Consider the following 17,999-nt stretch of genomic DNA (forward strand, 5'->3'; position numbering starts at 1 on the left):
AGAGATGCTTGTCTAAGACCTGCTGGCTCCCGGAACCCAAGGGCTCAACCCAAGGGGAAAGGAGTTGATATAGGTGAAGCTCCTATCCCATTTGTTCTCTGTGTAGCTGCGCCAGCTTTTTTTTTTTTATTTAAAACACTATTATTATTTATAATTCATAAGTGTAACCCTGCAGTCTGTATGGATGTGATCCTTAACCTCTACCAGAACTGACCATCAGCCTCTATCCTACTCATTAGTAAACTCTACCTTGTTTATTTATATTCACTTAAAAATGTGTTACTCACTTCCTCAGACATTCAAAGCAAGGTACTACATCCAATAATATATAAAACAACATAAATAATACATAATATTACAGATAATAAAACTGTCCAATCTATATAACTAAAAACCTATTCACCCCCAGTTAAGCAATGCTAGGATCCGTGAGTTGGTGGATCCTTGGCCCGAGGTGAGAGTTGGTACTGCCCACGGGGAGGAGCCCCACTGGGCCTCACAGTCGGGAGGCGAGGTCTGTAGCAGCAGATGACACAGCCCAGGGAGTACAGAGAGAAAGAGAGACTGGGGTGTGGATGTAAATGCCAGAGTAGGAACTCCCTGTGGTGGAGTGCAGAGCAGGCCCCGAGGAGCGGGGAATGCAAGGCAAGGTATGGAGGAGTACTGAGGGAACAACCCCAAGGGGCGGAGCCATGGGGTGAGTCAGTACGGGAGAAATGACATAGGCTTACCCGAGGAGCAGGGAAGGCCCAGGGGTCTCTGGCACTGCACGTAGATGCTACCCCAAGGAGCCCTGAAGTGAAGCAGGGCGCTGCTCCGAGGAGTGGGCATAGTCACTGAAGTACTCAAGGCGTTGCCCTGAGGAGCGGGGGAGCGTGGCACAGTCACTGAAGTAAAAAGCAATGGCCCGCAGAGAGGGGTACACCAACGCTGAGTCTTCAAGAAGCAGTGTAGTTCCAGAAGCGACCCTGAGGAGCGGGGTAGCTGGCAGGCAAGGCTTCCGAGGTGCAGGGCCTTCCGAGGAGCAGATAGCCAGAGACAGGAGTGAGCCCCCGAGGAGCGGGTACTCGAAGAGTGTCTCACACCAGGAAGTGCAGGATACGGGAACCACGGTCCGAGGAGAGATCAGCAGGAATCAGTAATGAAGGAACTCGTTGACAAGTCGATTAGAGCCAGGCCCCAGTGGTGCTTAAGAGTCCAGGGCTAGTGATGTCAGCAGGAGGAGATGCCTCTGAGGTTCCTGCCCTAGTGTCCTTAAAGAAGGGCCAAGTATCGCATGCGCGTGCCTAGGAAGGCCTGGAGGAGACATGGTGGTCGACGGCGTCCCCGCTGCCATATGGAGTCCTGGAACAGGGCAACATGCGTTGGAAGCGGCTAGCCACAGCCGCAATTTCACCCAAGGAAGAGAGGGCAGCAGCACATGAAGTGAGTAAGAGCGGTCGCAGCCGTCTGCGATCGACAGTCATAACAGTACTCTCTCTAATAAGCCCCCCCCCCCCCCCCGGGGGTTTGGTTTTTCCAGGATGTGTGGCATGGAACTGCCTGATTAGATCCTTGTCAAGGATGTTGGCTGCAGGCTCCCAACTGTTTTCTTCAGGCCCAAAGCCCTCCCATGAGAGGAGATACTCCCACCTCTTTCAACGCTTCCTGACGTCCAAGACATCTTGGACTTGAAAAGTGACATCCGCTTCTGATGACCGAGGTTGGGGCTCTAGTGATTTCTTGGAGAAGTCAGACAGTTCCAGAGGTTTTAGTAGATATGTGGAAGGCATTTAGTAGATATGTGGAAGGCATTGTGGATTTTAAGAGACGAGGGCAGTCGAAGGCTGTAGGTAACTGGGCCCAGCCGGCAAAGCATGGGAAAAGGCCCAATGTATCTGGGGGTGAAGCGGGCCGAAGGCAGTTTAAGTCAAATAAACCAGGTGCTGAGCCACACTTTGTCTCCCAGGTTAAATTGAGGAGCTTCTCGATGATGAGCATGGTAGAGTTTCTTTGATCTTTGAGCGGCTTGCTGAAGAAGTTGTTTGGTGTTATCCCAAAGTCGATGCAACTCCTTCGCGGTAGCCTGTGCCACTGGAGATGGCACTGATAGCAAGAGTGGGAGAGGAGGCAGTGGCTGGCGTCCGTAAACCACCTGGAAGGGTGATAACCTGGTGGATGTGGACTGGTGGGAATTTAAGGCAAATTCCACCCATGGCAGAAGGTCGGACCAATCATTCTGCTGTGAATTGTTTGTTCTCTCCGTCTGCCCATTGGCTTGGGGATGGTAAGCCAAAGTGAGATCCAATGAGATGACAAACTTTTTGCAGAGGGATTTCCAAAATTGGGGAGTGAATTGTACTCCCCGATCTGATAGGATATGTGTAGGGAGGCCATGGAGATGGAATACGTAACGGATGAACAGGTTAGCTAGCTCTGGTGCTGAAGGAAGACCAGGTAGCGCCACAAAGTGAGCCATTTTCAAAAATCGATCCACGGTGACCCAAATAGTATTATTGCCACCCGTAGGAGGAAGGACCACAATAAAATCTGTGGCTATGTGCATCCATGATTCACTAGGCACGGGAAGTGATTGCAGGAGACCCCAAGGACGACCCACTGGGGGCTTATGACGAGCACATGTGGGACAGGACTCAGCATAGGCCTGTGTGTCCTTCTTCATGATAGGCCACCAGTAGAACCACTGGAGAGTGGAGAGGGTTCTAGACTGCCCTGGGTGGCCTGCAGTTAAGGAGTCGTGAGCCCATCGAAGTACTTTTCGTCGGAGTTGTTGGGAACCACCGTCTTCTCAGGTGCTACAGTGAACGTAGCTGAAAGGAGGACTTTAGCTGGATCAATAATATGCCGAGGAACATAAGTTACTGCAGATGGAAAATTTAGCATCCAGGACGACGCCGTTGCATCATCGCAAATTCTTGAAGATTTGGAACGTTTACATACAATCTCTACCCCAACTAGTAAGGAGTCTGATACTTACTGACTAATGACGCATCCACCCTGACAATTTAGATATATTGTTCTATAGTTCAGCTGAACCCTGTCTAAATGTACAGATTTGTTTGGTTTTTTTGCCAGCATAACAGAGCATTTCTAGGTTGATTACATGAATCCTAGACGAGAGGAGAGGGAGGGGGGGAAGGGGTGGGTGGGATAGGGGAAAAGGGGGGGGAGTCCTGGAGGAGGGGGGAAGGGGAGGGGGAAGACGAGAGGGGGGGGGGGGAAGGGAGAAAACTGTAAATGAGCTTATTTCTGCTATTTGCGCTTAAGTGTCTCAGGGAGGTATAAGTGTATAAACCTCCCGGGTTGTATGTTCTTTTTTGTTCATGCTCAATAAAAAATCATTCAATCTTAAAACCAGTTGATACACAAACAAGTTGATACACAAACAGAAAAGAACATGCAACCCGGGAGGTTTATACACTTATACCTCCCTGAGACACTTAAGCACAAATAGCAAAGATAAGCTCATTTACAGTTTTCTCCCTCCCCCCCCCCCCCCACTCTCGACTCCCCCCCCCCCTTTTCCCCTATCCCACTCACCCCTTCCCCCCTCCCTCTCCTCTCATCTAGGATTCATTAATCAACCTAGAAATGCCATGCAGGAAAGGAACGTTTATTTAATAGCACAGACATTAGAGAGCATTTTCTCCAGTTTTATTAGGAGTTGTATGGTACAGAGGAATCTATTAAGCACACTGACATTACAGATTACCTTAGTAAAATCTGTCTTCCTTGTTTATCTGAAGATGACCGTGATTGGCTGGATAAAAGGATCACCATTGCAGAAGTAGTACATGTTATTAAAAATCTTAAAGCTGGCAAATTCCTTGGGCTTGGCAATTACACTGCTAAGTTTTACCAACAATTTTCTCTAATTTTGGCAGAACTGTTGGCTAAAATGTTTAATTTTCTATGAGGAGAGGGACATTTTCTCACTGGATTCAATTTAACGGGAGTCATGATTATTGCTAAACCTGGTCTTGATCCATCTCTTTGTGGTTCATACTGGTCTATATCACTTATTAATCTTGACCTAAAAATTTGGCCAAAATATTAGCAAATAGAATGAACATGTTATGACTTGTAGGTGTGTGGGCCCTGGGACGAGGTGAGAGATGGTACCATCCACAGGGAGGAGCCCTGTGAGCCTCACTGTCGGGAGGCATGGTCTCAGCGGACATCAGACACAGCTGTGGAATAGAATCTTTATTACAGAGGTAGAAAGGCACAGCCCGTGGAGCGGGGGGGTGCAGGAAAAGTAACAAGGTCTGAGCAGAGGGGTATACCCAGAGGGAATACCTTAGACGTGGAGATCCGGTAATGGTCTGCAGAGCGGGGTATGCCGAAAAAGTCTCTTCGTAGTGGTGATGCAGTAGTGGCCTGTAGCACAGGGTACTCCGAAGGATTCCTCACTCAGAGATGGTATGGTAGTGGCCCGAGGTACGGGGACACTAGTGAGGGTCCTGTAGCGATGATGCGGTAATGGCCTGCAGCTCAGGGTACACCGGAGTGGTCCCTCTCTTAGAGATGACACTGTAGTGGCCCGAGGCATGGGATACATCGGAGAGGATCCCACAATATGGCTGGTATAGTAGTGATCCATGGAGTCAAGGTACTCACAGAGTGGTAGTTCCAGGAGAGGTCCCAGGGAATGGAAACAGACGGCAGTCCAAGGCAGAAGGCCCTCCGAGGAGCGGATAGCCAGAGACGAGGAAGGGCCCCCGAGGAGCGGGTACTCCGAGCGTCTCACGCCGAATTGCAGAAACAGGAACAGGAAGTCCGTAAGAGTGAAGCGGATCCAGCAACGAGGGAACTCCTTGCTAACTCGTCAATAGGCAAGGCCAGCCAGCTTAAGTATAGCAGAGTGAAGACTTCATCTGGAGGGGACGCCCCCGAGGTTCCCGCCATGATGTGCTTAAGACTGGCCTGTGCGCCTAAGTGATCCCGAAGGCAAGATGGCCGTCAGCAGCACCCACGCTGTCCCGGGAACGCCAGGAAGGTCGACAGTATCTGGTGGAGGCCGCTACTTTCCCCAATGATGTCAAGGCAGCAAAGAAAGAGGTGAGTATTAGTGGTTGCAGCCATCTGTGACCGACAGGCGTAATAGAACAGAATGATGGGACACCTTATCCATCCAGATCAGGCAAGATTCATGTTAGGAAAATTGCTGATATCATGTGGTGGGCAAGCAAGAAGAGTCTCCAATCTCTGTTTCTTACTGTGGATGCAGAAAAAGCTTTCAATATGGTGCACTAGCCCTTTTTAGTTAAAACACTGGAATGCATGAGATTTGGGGATCCCTTAGCTGCTTAAATAAGCTTTACAAGAACCCAATTGCATGTATAAAGGTGAATAGGGGTATTCTGCTTCCTTTTCAGTGGGTAGGGGTACCCGAAAAGGATGTCCACATCTTTTGTTTGCAATTTTCCTAGAACCATTTCAGGTAAATTTTAAAAGGAGTGCGTGTTCACCCATAAAAACACATATTGGGGACATGAGCAAAGATATGCTTAATTGTATATCGCACACAAAAGTACACATACATATAATTTAAAATATTCCTTCTGCGCGTATGTGTGCAGCCTTTACATGCACAAATGACCATATTTTGGGGGGGGGGAGGGGGGGGAGAGAGACAATCTGACACTCTATATATTAGGGATGTGAATCGTTTTTGAACGATTAAAATTATCTGACGATAATTTTAAAATCGTCCTAAATCGTTAGAGTGCACGATACAATACAAATGCCCCCGATAGGGGCTGATGAGTAAAGATGGCCGGCGCCATCTTTAAAGATGGCGCCGGCCATCCAGTGCTCCTACCATGTGACAGGGGCTGGCCAATGGCACGGATACCCTGTCACATGGTAAGGGCAAAGGGGCATTGGCGCCATTTTTTTTTTAGAACAGCTGATGCCTGGGAACGGGAAATTTCTCCCTGAGGCCCCCCTGGATCTCTCCTCTCCCCGAGGCCCCCCTGGATCTCTCCCTGAGGCCCCCCTAGACCACCAGGTAATTTTAAAAGGTTTTGGGGGGGTCGGGAGGGTGGGGTCGATTTAAAGGGTCGGGTGGGTTGTTTTTTTTAGCGGAGCGGGCCTCCCTAAAAAAAAATTAGCGATGTGAATTGGAATCGGAAATGATTCCAATTCACATATCTTAACGATCAGATTCCCCCCCCCCTCCCCAGCCAAATCTGATCGTTAAGACGATCTGGCACACGATTCACATCTCTACTATATATCTCCCACTGTAAGAGGGGCACCTTCAACCTCAGGGTAGGTTTTGGTGGTGGGGGATGGTGTTACAAGGGTCTACAGATCCTTGCACCCTATGCAGACTAATGTAACACTGACCCCCCCCCCCCGCCCCCCCCCACACACACACCAAAACCCACCCTGAGTTGAAAGTGCTCTTCTTACAATGGGAGAAATATAGAGTGTCAGATTGTCTCTCTTTCTCCTCTCTCTCTGTCTCTCTCTCTCTCTCGCGCTGTCTCGCTCTGCCTGTTTGCTGTTAGGATCTGGGGTAAATTAGATGTGAAAGGGTTTGATACAGGCAACATGTTTTATAAGCTTTCACTATTTGCAGACAACAACCTATTCATATTAACATAACCAGGGGACACATTGGAAGCAGTGGTTAATGAGATGAGCAGTTTTACTAGTGTCTCAGGCTTTAAGGTTAATTGGAACAAGTCGGAGATCCTGAATATCTTTGTACCTGATGATCTACAAATGACTTATAAGCTTGATACCCATCCAAATGGGCTCCACATATTATAAAATACTTGGGGATATTATCAGGAAACAAGGTGAAGACCAATACATATTAAATTTTGAGCCATTGCTGGGTAAAATTAAGAAGGATTTAGATAAGTGAGAAACATCCTCTCTGTCATGGTTTGGGCGGATAGCTGTGATTAAAATGAATATTTTGCCCTATTTAGGTGTTATGCTCAGGCTTGTGAACTCTTGGCTGACGGGAGCATGGAATAACTTAGGAAGAGGATCCGTAGGTTCTCCTGTCAGGTGGCGAGGCAGGAACAGAAGACGTGACCAGCTGACCCTCGGCACTGGAGACAGAGGTGACTGTGGAGGCAGACGAGGAGACGTGATGTCGAAGAAAGGAAGTGTGTCTTCGCCACTGGAAGTCCGCGGTCCCCCCAGGAGGAGCCCGTAGGGACCCGGACCGCTGGGACTTAGGTGGACCTTTGAGAGGTCAAGAAGTTCGGTGCAAGGGCCGACTGGAGCTTCACCCCTGGAAGCCCGCGGTCCCCCCCGGGAGGAGCCCGTAGGGACCCGGGCCGCTGGGACTTAGGCGGGCCCTTGGAGACGATGGTCAGGAAGGAGTCCGAAGTCAAGTGCCAGAAGGTCGTCGCTTACCAGTCTGAGGTCACACACTGAGGGATCACCACTTGCCAGTCCGAAGTCACACACCAGAGAATCACCGCTTGCCAATCCGAAGTCAATACCAGGAATCACCGCTAGCCGATCCGAAGTCAGGAAACAGGAACACTAAGATGAAACAGGAACAAGGATCCAAAGCACAAGAACTCACCGAAGCAAGCGGACCTGACTAACCATGGAAGTTGCCAAGTCAAGGAATGAGCAGAGGAAGCCGCCCTATATACTTCCCCTGCTCTGGCTGATAGGGAACAGCTGAAGCTAGTTAAAGGGATCAGGTCCCTTTAAATCTGTCAAGGAAGCACGGCCTCACGCCTAAAGATGGCGGCAGCCATCTTGAATTTCCTCCATGGAGGAAAACGCTGCTGGACCCCGCGAGGGGGGAGCAGCACAGGGACCCATGCCGGAGCGACGGGCCTAGAGTCAGGGCCTTCCCCCGGGACTCCCGTGGTGGTTCGCCGTCGCGGGCAAGGTAGGGGACCACGGTCGTGGCCTACCATGGCTGCAGAACACAACATTTGGATGTTTGTTCCAAACCTTACATGTTAGGATTTCGAATGAGGTCTTAAACTGTGGCAGAGACATATTTGTGATTATATTTGGAGATACAGACCCTCAAGAGTAAAGAAAGGAATAATGCACCAACCCAAATCCAGGGGAGGCCTGGGTATTCCCAGTCTTATATGGTGTTACGTAGCAGCCCAGCTCTGACCCCTGTTAGAATGGTATAAAAGTAAAGAGAAAAAAGAATGGATTTGTATGGAGCAGTATTGGGTGGGAGATATGTCTCTGGGGTTAGGTTATGACAACCTAAAGGTATCTGGAGCCCATGTACAGTGATGCCACTGAGTACTCATAAAACAATTCACATTTGGAGTCAATGGTGTTAAGGGAGCACTAGGGAGTGGTCCCGATTCCGTAGAGATTGGTGTGCCCTTGGACCACGGCGCGACTGCAGAGGAACTCTGACGAAGCACAGAGGCAGGCAAGACGTGTCCAAACATGGGTAAACAAGCTGAGCCCTGACCTCTGCCGTACCTGAATGCACCAGAAGAGACCCAACAACTCATTGCTGGTTTCTGGGGTAGCCCTCCGGCCACTCGATAGCCCTTTCGGACCTTCCGCCTGGAATCGGCAGATGCGACAGGATGGACTGAGGTCGAGGACAGGCGATGACACTTGGAGACATAGATGAGGCGAAGACACTTTTCCTAGAAGCCTCATGAGAGGCTTCTAGGAAAAGTAAAAAGTCATGGGATAGGTGGCGATGTCCTTTCGTGGATTGCAAACTGGCTAAAAGACAGGAAACAGAGAGTAGGATTGAATGGGCAATTTTCTCAGTGGAAGGGAGTGGACAGTGGAGTGCCTCAGGGATCTGTATTGGGACCCTTACTGTTCAATATATTTATAAATGATCTGGAAAGAAATACGACGAGTGAGATAATCAAATTTGCAGATGACACAAAATTGTTCAGAGTAGTTAAATCACAAGCAGATTGTGATAAATTGCAGGAAGACCTTGTGAGACTGGAAAATTGGGCATCCAAATGGCGGATGAAATTTAATGTGGATAAGTGCAAGGTGATGCATATAGGGAAAAATAACCCATGCTATAATTACACAATGTTGGGTTCCATATTAGGTGCTACAACCCAAGAAAGAGATCTAGGTGTCATAGTGGATAACACATTGAAATCGTCGGTGCAGTGTGCTGCGGCAGTCAAAAAAGCAAACAGAATGTTGGGAATTATTAGAAAAGGAATGATGAATAAAACGGAAAATGTCATAATGCCTCTGTATCGCTCCATGGTGAGACCGCACCTTGAATACTGTGTACAATTCTGGTCGCCGCATCTCAAAAAAGATATAATTGCGATGGAGAAGGTACAGAGAAGGGCTACCAAAATGATAAGGGGAATGGAACAACTCCCCTATGAGGAAAGACTAAAGAGGTTAGGACTTTTCAGCTTGGAGAAGAGACGACTGAGGGGGGATATGATAGAGGTGTTTAAAATCATGAGAGGTCTAGAACGGGTAGATGTGAATCGGTTATTTACTCTTTCGGATAGTAGAAAGACTAGGGGACACTCCATGAAGTTAGCATGGGGCACATTTAAAACTAATCGGAGAAAGTTCTTTTTTACTCAACGCACAATTAAACTCTGGAATTTGTTGCCAGAGAATGTGGTTCGTGCAGTTAGTATAGCTGTGTTTAAAAAAGGATTGGATAAGTTCTTGGAGGAAAAGTCCATTACCTGCTATTAAGTTCACTTAGAGAATAGCCACTGCCATTAGCAATGGTAACATGGAATAGACTTAGTTTTTGGGGTACTTGCCAGGTTCTTATGGCCTGGATTGGCCACTGTTGGAAACAGGATGCTGGGCTTGATGGACCCTTGGTCTGACCCAGTATGGCAATTTCTTATGTTCTTATGACAGGCAGAGGCTCAGGATGAAGAAGAGGACTCAGGCAGCTCTCGTAGCAGAGTCCATCTGGAACTTCCGAAGCAAAGAGCCAGGGAATAGTAGGACATCTGGAGAAAGAACATCAGAGGAGGGGAACATCAGGAACATCGACGAAGACACTTGAGTGGATAGATGACAGTAAGATTAAAACTCAGGATGAAAAATCCGGGCGACACTCGAAGCAAGATCCAGTCCAGGCAGAGGCTTCAGTGACCCAGTGTGATCGACGCACCTGACAGGTCATCCAGAAGGCAAAACCTCAGACCTGGCATGGAAGTCGCACCAGAAGGTCATCTAGAAGCAGAAATTGGCGGGAGAGCTAGGAGTTGAATCCAGAACCAGGAACATCCAAGGACAAGGGCATCCAAAGAGAGGAGCCGGAAGAAGAGGACATCTGGAGACAGACATCTGAAGATGAGGACATCAGGGATATCTGAAGACAAGGACATTAAGGACATCTGAAGACTAGGACATCAGAAGACTGGAACATCTGAAGACGAGGACACGGGATCCGACAAGAGACTAGGAACCATTGACGAAGACAAGACAAAGGACTAAAAACCACAGATGAAAACAACAAGGGAATTCCCATGAAGACAAAGTGCCTTGAAGCAGCTAGAATGGAAAAGAAGTCCAGGAGCAGACTGGTTCCTTGCGAAGGCGCAGGAGGACTGACGAAGAGCCCTTTTATAGGGCTGAAGAGGAGACAACCGGATGACATCATCAAATGGGGCTGTGGGACTACTCCCACCGCGGGCCCTTTAAGAAGGCAGGAGAAGCACGGCTGTGCGCCTAGGAGGCAGGACCACGGACAGCGGCATCCATGCCACGAAGAGGAGGGCTGGAGGCGGCACTAGGCCGCAAAGCAGGTCCCAGCGTCTGCAGCAGCAGCCTCCAGCCACAGGAGGGAAGCAGAACGGCAGCTCCATGCCTCGTGAGCAACAGGATGTGCAGCGGCCCCGCCATGCAGGAAAAAATGGCAGCAGTGGTGGCCCTGCCCGCCGCAGGAGAAACGATGGCGGCGGCCTCCGAGCTGTGCAAGGACACGTCTTAACAAAATAAATTGTTCCCCCACCCCCTCTTTCCGAAAACATGGGCTGTGACTGCCACTCAGCCCCCACCAATAGAACCCCCAAATCATTGGGGTTATATTGCCCCCCCTTCTCTCCCTCAAATGAAATAAAAGAAAGCTTTCGTAGTTCATGCTGCTGAATATCCAGGGTGAGTTTGCCGATAAATTGTATATGGCTAACTCACTTAACTGGATTTTTCTCAATTTCTAACTCTAAAAGTTCTGTTTGAGGTCTGTTGAGAGAGTGGCATAAAAATACAGTAAACAACAAGGCAGTATATAACAGTAAGGGCAAAATTCAAAAAAATGTAAAGAGTGAGACCTTCGGTAGCTTGGATGAAGAAAGACTGAGGAACCCACAAGACTGCATGCAAACATGAGAACTCTTGTGCATGCTCAATAGCCTTTACTGATCTCTGAAAGCTGGGTTCATGTCAGTGCCATTGGATGAATTTACCCACATGTTATGGCTAATTCATACCTGCTTGTCAATGGAGAATGTCATTTACAAGGAATGATGACATTGCCTCACTGCATACCACAGGCACGTGCCTATGCTCTCAGTTTTGTCTTTTTTTTTTTTTTTTTCAAAAAACAACAAGAAATCGTGAACAATTTTTTAGAATGTACCATGAATGTTGTATAGCAGTTGCTATGCCTGACTAAACAATTCTCAGTGCAAGAGACAGAAAAGCGTCCCAGAGTCCTCATGCAGAACGCCTGAAGTTTCCAAGCACCTCTGGAACTTCCCCTTTCATCTTACATCTTAGAACTTGCCACCAAATATGATCTTAACTACTATGACCCTCCTAAAGCCACTCCATTTCCCCTTTGCATAAAATTCCCAAAATATAATGCCCTCCTTCTCATCAATGGAAATCCTCTATGCAATGTTCCCCCCTCCCCAATGGCCATGCAAGATACAATGCACTGCTTGTTCCGTTGCCTTGTATGTTCCTATGCACAGTTATCAGTGTAGGAGGATGCAATCCTGCACTGCTATCACCACAGCTACTGTGCTCAACTGCAGGCTATACCACTTTAACCTAGCTCCTGGCACTACCTGAGTAGCTAGCCCCTAGCATTTATATAGTGAGCCTCAGCCACAGGCTTCCCTCATCAAACTGGTCAATTGTCCACACACATGACTGGATCCAGTTTCCTTTGTGGCACCAGCCAGTACTAAACATGTTCCTTAAAAGCTCAAAAAGAATTTCAGAATTGCAAATGGACTAAAGTAGATTGTCTCATATCATTTGTTCGTTCTCCTACCTGCCGTAACACCATATTCAGCTCTAGGTGCCAAAACCTTTATTCTGCAATATGCACATGCTAAGGCATTCTGTTTCCATAAAATAATTTAAAAAGCTGCTCTCAGGAGCATATCACTAATTTCAGGTGCAATTTCTGTTCATTACTTTCTCAGCTGGCAACTTGCCAACTATTTGCAAGATTTTGAGCCTGCCCTATTTTGTATCAGATACTGCATTAAAATCAGTGGTATGTTTTGGGCTCGCTCTTTCTGTGCATGGCAATCATATGGTTTGCCGTCAACACTGTACACAATGACATCATCTGCTCATTCACATGAGCACATGGGACTCCTTGAAGCTGGCTGGCCTCCCCTTGTGTTCTATTTCATGGCTTTTCAAATTATAAGGGGGTTTCTTTCTTTTGCCAAACTGGGAATCAGAAGATTATCAAAATATAGTCTGAAACTGAAATATTTGTTCATTTGTTTATACTTTGATATTTTATTTTGAAGGTATATTTTTAGCCCACCAAACATGTTGGATTGTGCAGGATAGAAACTCTTTTTAAATTAAATTAAAAGGAAAAGCTTTTTGTTTTTATATTTTGCAGTTTGTGAAACGTTTCCTTTAAACTGAGCATGTCTCTCTCCAGGCGAGTGTGAGTGGGAAGATCTTTATAGAAACCAGGCAGTCTTGCAGAAGACACAAAGTGCTGTTGTCAAGGACAGACACGCAGTGCCTCTGTGGCTGCTGTTATTTTGTTAAGCTCTGTGCTGTGTTTTATTCTTTGCAGGAAGGTGCTAAATAAACTGAACTTCTCCGTTCCAGAGGATGTGATGCGTAAAATTGTTCAGTGCTCTCCTGGAGTGGTGGAGCTTGTGCTGTACACTTTGCGGCAGAAAATTGAAGAGAAGCTGAAACAAAACAAGATGACAACAGAAACATCTCAGGTCAGCAAAGAGTTTATTATGTGATGATGGAAGGTAACCACCTTATGGCATGCCCTTTAATAATTATATGATATAGTGCAGTAGTTAGAACTGCTAGCCACATAAATGCTCCTTTCTGGAAGTGCCACAGAAGGAAATTATGTCTCTATTATATGGATCTTCTCTTTGGGATCTGTCCGGTACTTGTGACCTGGATTGGCTGCTATTGGAAACAGAATGCGGAGTTTGATGGACCTTGGTCTGAGCCCAGCATGGCACATCATATGTTCTTATTCTGTTAGGTCTCTACTATATATGACTTTAAATATATTTTAGGATAATTTTATGATATTCCAATACAGTCTATAGAAGCAAATGAACAAAATATTTACCTTAACATTTTGCATTTTGCATTCCGGACTTAACTCGTGCAACATTCCTCTTTTTCACTGGTCTTTGTACTCTTAAAATGGGCTTCACTTTCACTAACGCTTAAACTCTAAGTCTCATTACCAAATATGTCTCCTAGTCAGAGTGCTATGACCAGTTATTGTGCCAAGGAGCAATTCACAGTTTGCCCCTCATGCCAGTTACTCAGGTGTACATAGGTGTTGTGGGATAGTCATTATCTGTGTCAGTAACAGCATGACAACCACACAACTTAGGTGCACTTGAATTTAAATGTCTTGCTACAAGCCACACCATAATGATTTCCTGAGAGAGTGGCAAGTTCTCTACCCTCCTCCAACTGGGAAAAAAAGAATCAGAAAATGTCCCTACTGGAGTTAAGAGGATTGGTGAATCTCTGTCTTTCACTTTTAACCCTATAATCACTGCAAGTACTGTTGCAGCCATTTTCTGCTGCTTCTCATAAGCAAGACCTCTGATTCCTGTGATGCTACAGCAACTGCTGCAGAATCTGCCATTAGCCACTGTCTGTGCCTTTCCCTGGGAAATCACAGGAAAGCATCTAAGCCTGCCTCCTATCAACTGACAAATGCTGCCTTCCCTGCCACACTTCCCCATACTGACAAAGCTCTCCTTCACCTGGGCCACTGCACCTCTCCCCTCCTCCTCTCTCCCAGATCAGCACACCATGCCCAATCTCACTGCTGATTCACCACCCCTGCCTTGGGGATCTCCATCACTGCCCACTCCCTGGGATTCTTCCATACAGTGGTCCCACGGAACTGACATGACTTCGAACTGTCTTGGAAGGCTGAGTAAGACATGAAGGGATAATAGACTTTTAGAAGACAATTTTCAAAGGCATTTACCTGCGTAGTATGCCCTGGCTGAAAATCGTTTCCCTCAACAGGATTCAAAGTAGGGTTGGAATTCACAGCATGCCTATGTTTATCTTCCATATAAAGAGGTGTTCCTGGAAAGGGTATTTAAGTTGGGGGGCAAAACAGGCTGCATCCAGGTGACTTTCAAATATACCTGTACTACCCCTGCTTAGCTGGTACAAACAGATGTGGGTGAGTTTAGCGTGCATACATTGTAGGCAAGTTTCAAAGGGTACCCAGATAGTTTCCCTTTGCAAATAGCTTACAATGAAAGTGCCTGCCTGCATTGGCAACACTGCAGGCTATTCAGAATTGTCCCCTAAATGCTCGACCTGTCAACAGGATTTTCCCTTCCCTTCCAATATATTTCATGCATCAAAACTCCTCTTATTGTGAACAGCTTTCTTACTGTGCTGAAGTGCTGCTTGAGCTGCACAGATAATTTTAACACATATTCTAATGAGCTTCTGCTTCACTAGTCTAATTATAAATGCAAGAATATGATTCACAGTTTCCTGATGGAAAAGTAAAGACAGAAGTGATATGCTTATGTACAGTATGACCTTTAATTACACGCAACATCTATGTGCTATATTTGTATCCTGTTTCTGGCACAGGTGGAGAGATTGTACTCTTCTGAAATAGTGAAGCTCAAAATTTATTATAGTCTGTTGATGAAACAAAAGAGTTCACTGATTTTTAAATCACGTACTTTGCACATTTGTTTTTCATTACAGTGTTTTGTTTCACTATTAAAAATAAAACCTAAAGATGTATCTGCAGGTGGAATGACATGTAGAACAATGGGCCATCTCCCATTGTTTTAAATAAGTGTTGGTAATTATGGAATGGTCCTGTCCAGGTTTTATGTATGATGTTTTTGATGCAACTCATGCTGAGGATTTGTTTACCGCTTTGGATGGTTTTACCAGGAAAGGGGTATACCAAAGATTCTAAATAAATACATAAATAAATACATAAATAAATAAAGATCTCCTCAGCAGGGATAGAACTACTCTTCTTTGCTACAGCGCACAAGCAAACTTACAGCTAGATTCATCAAAAAGTGTTACTATCTCATTGATATCAAAAAGGGGTGTGTTTATGGAAATTTTTTAATTACCACACCACAACTTACTGCTTCATAAAAGGGAAAATTTAGCATGTCATTCCTAAGTGAGAGAGAATCTGCAAGACCCTTATAGTAGTTAAGTATTTATATCTCTATAGGAGGACCATCTAATAGGTCGAAGTGAGGTGTTAGGGATGGTTTAGGGGCCAGTTTCTCATGTAGAGTGAGACGTACAAACAGCACAGTACACCTTGGTGAAGATTTGATGTCATTTGGAGTTTTAAAAGTCTCAAAAAGATGAAATTTCTACTATGTTCTCTCACCCTAGCTTGATGAACGCTATAGCAGGGTACCATCAAGCTAGGGTGAGATAACATAGTACAAAATTTCATCTTTTCGAGACTTTCCTCACTCCAAATGACATCAAATCTTCATCAAGGTGTACTGTGCTGTTCATATATCTCAGTCTACATGTGAAACTGGCCCCTAAACCACCACCAACACCTCACCTTGATCTATTAGATGGTCCTCCTATAGAGATATAAATAGGTGCACACAGTAAGGCCCTCCCTAGAGGTTCTCTCTGTCTCTCTTTCCACTCCCTTCCCTTCTTTCTTTCTCTCCCTGCCCAAGCCTAAGCCCAGAAATGGCCAAAATGCAATTTCAAAAATGTATCACAAATTGCATTACAGCCATTTCAGGCATATCACACAACTTAACACCAGAAAAAAAGGTGTAGCCATTTCCAGCATTAAAACCATGCAATAGCATGTGTTATGCTATCGCACAGTGCAATAACACCCCTCATTTAACTAAATCCTGCCCAAACTCCTCCCTGTTCCCACCCATCCAAAAAACGTATATTCGTGCCATGCATTATGCTGTTAATGCATGCGTTAACACCGTAACACATTTTGAGGAATGACCCAGTTAGTGATTTTGGACTCCTGTGATACAAGAAATGGCTTTAGCAACTGCAGAAGCAGGACAAGGCAACCACTGCTACTTCTGTTTTTCCTTCAGGACCCAGGTCCCTGTGACCATCACTTTTCAAGATACAGCCCAATTCCCCTCACATCACCTTTTTCTGAATTTGTTTTAGTTGTCTTCTACTTTTTACCCCTTCACCCACCTTGTTCTCGCCTCACTGTTCTCTCTGCTTGCTTTCCCCATTCCCAGTTCTCTCTTTCAGGATTAATGCTGAAATCCAGGAAAAGTAGTGTGAGAGACCCACTGTCCAGCTAAATCCAGAATCAAGGGAGGATTCTGTAAAACAATAACCCCTCATCACTTCTCCTTGTTAGTCATCCTCACCGCTTTATCATCCCTGTCATTATTCTCTCTCTTTTTCCCTATTTTCCTTTAGGGTTTGCTAAAAAAAAAAATATAAGAACTATAAGGAGACTTTCTGTGGAAAAGACAAGTATATGGTGAAAAAAGATAGCAAGAAAATGAACCACAAAGCTCATTGGACCTTGTCAGCTCTGTATAATCTCTACATGGTGTTGCAATCCCTCCTGTGGCTGCGCCAGAGGAGGCATCTTACCTTCTCTTCTGGAGGCCGCTCTGAAGCCAGGGCCTCGCCTGCGAACTATCCAGGACTTGCTCCAGGGCCTGGGAGGCCTCGCTGTTCTTGAGGCCTGCCTGTGGCTTGCTTGGCTCTGCTTGGACTTCCTGGTTCGGCCACGCCCTTCTCCCTAGGGGCCGGCCCGCAGCACTCCACCGCAGTTATAGGGCCTGTGAGAGGCGGTCCAGATGAACTCCTCCCAGGGATTTGCCTGCATACAGCAGTATAAAAGGACCTTCACTTCAGTTCCTCTTGGCCTTCGGATTGGGTTCCACAGTTGCCTGTGTTTTCTGACCGATCCAGGTCCTCCGTGGTCTCGCTTGTCTTGACGGCTCCCTGCCCTGTGTCTCTGCCTGTTTCCTTGATGTTGGTTCCAGATGTTCCTAGATGTTTATTCCTGATGTTCTACTTGCTTCAGACTGCCAGGAGTGCAGTATCCTGCTTCTTCCCTGCACTTGTCCCATTCTCAGCGTGGTCCGCAACCAGCCTTCCTGGGCTGTGTAGGGCGCTCAGTGGGACAGGGTGGTCCGCGACCAGCCCATTGGGTCTGCCCATGTCGGTGGGCTGAGTAGGGCGCCCTGAGGGACAGTGCCAATGTCTTCCTTCCCAGCCCTCGTCTATGATGTCTCTGCTTCAGCCCTCGTCTATGATGTCTTCACTACAGTCTTCGTTTGTGATGTCTTCTGTGTTCCAAGGACTCTGTCTGCCCTCGTCCTCTGTCCGGCCTGCTGCCCAATGCCATTACCTAGCGGCAGGTCCGAAAGGGCTTGGAACAGTCGGAGGACCATTCATCAATCAACATTGCGTTGTTGGTTGCCGTGGGCGTGCAGGTCCGGTTGAGGGTCAGACCTTGTTCTCTATTCCTTGCTCCAGCTATGCCTCGCCTAGCTCTCCATGCTTGCACCGGCTCACCTCCCACGGTGGGGCTTGGGGCTCCTCCCTGAGTC

At 46.8% G+C, this 17,999-nt stretch overlaps 1 protein-coding gene across 2 annotated transcripts in view; it reads left to right on the forward strand.

The window, feature by feature from the left end:
• Nucleotides 1-17,999, forward strand: part of SPEF1 (sperm flagellar 1) — a 157,342-nt gene that overhangs the window by 38,008 nt on the left and 101,335 nt on the right. For both annotated transcript variants that reach the window (XM_029594167.1, XM_029594163.1), the window contains exon 3: nt 12,989-13,145. In XM_029594167.1, coding sequence (XP_029450027.1) covers nt 12,989-13,145 — 157 coding nt within the window. The remainder of the gene's footprint in view (nt 1-12,988; nt 13,146-17,999) is intronic.

The sequence above is a fragment of the Rhinatrema bivittatum genome, chromosome 1 (genome assembly GCF_901001135.1).
Source record: "Rhinatrema bivittatum chromosome 1, aRhiBiv1.1, whole genome shotgun sequence".
Taxonomy (NCBI): Eukaryota; Metazoa; Chordata; class Amphibia; order Gymnophiona; family Rhinatrematidae; genus Rhinatrema; species Rhinatrema bivittatum.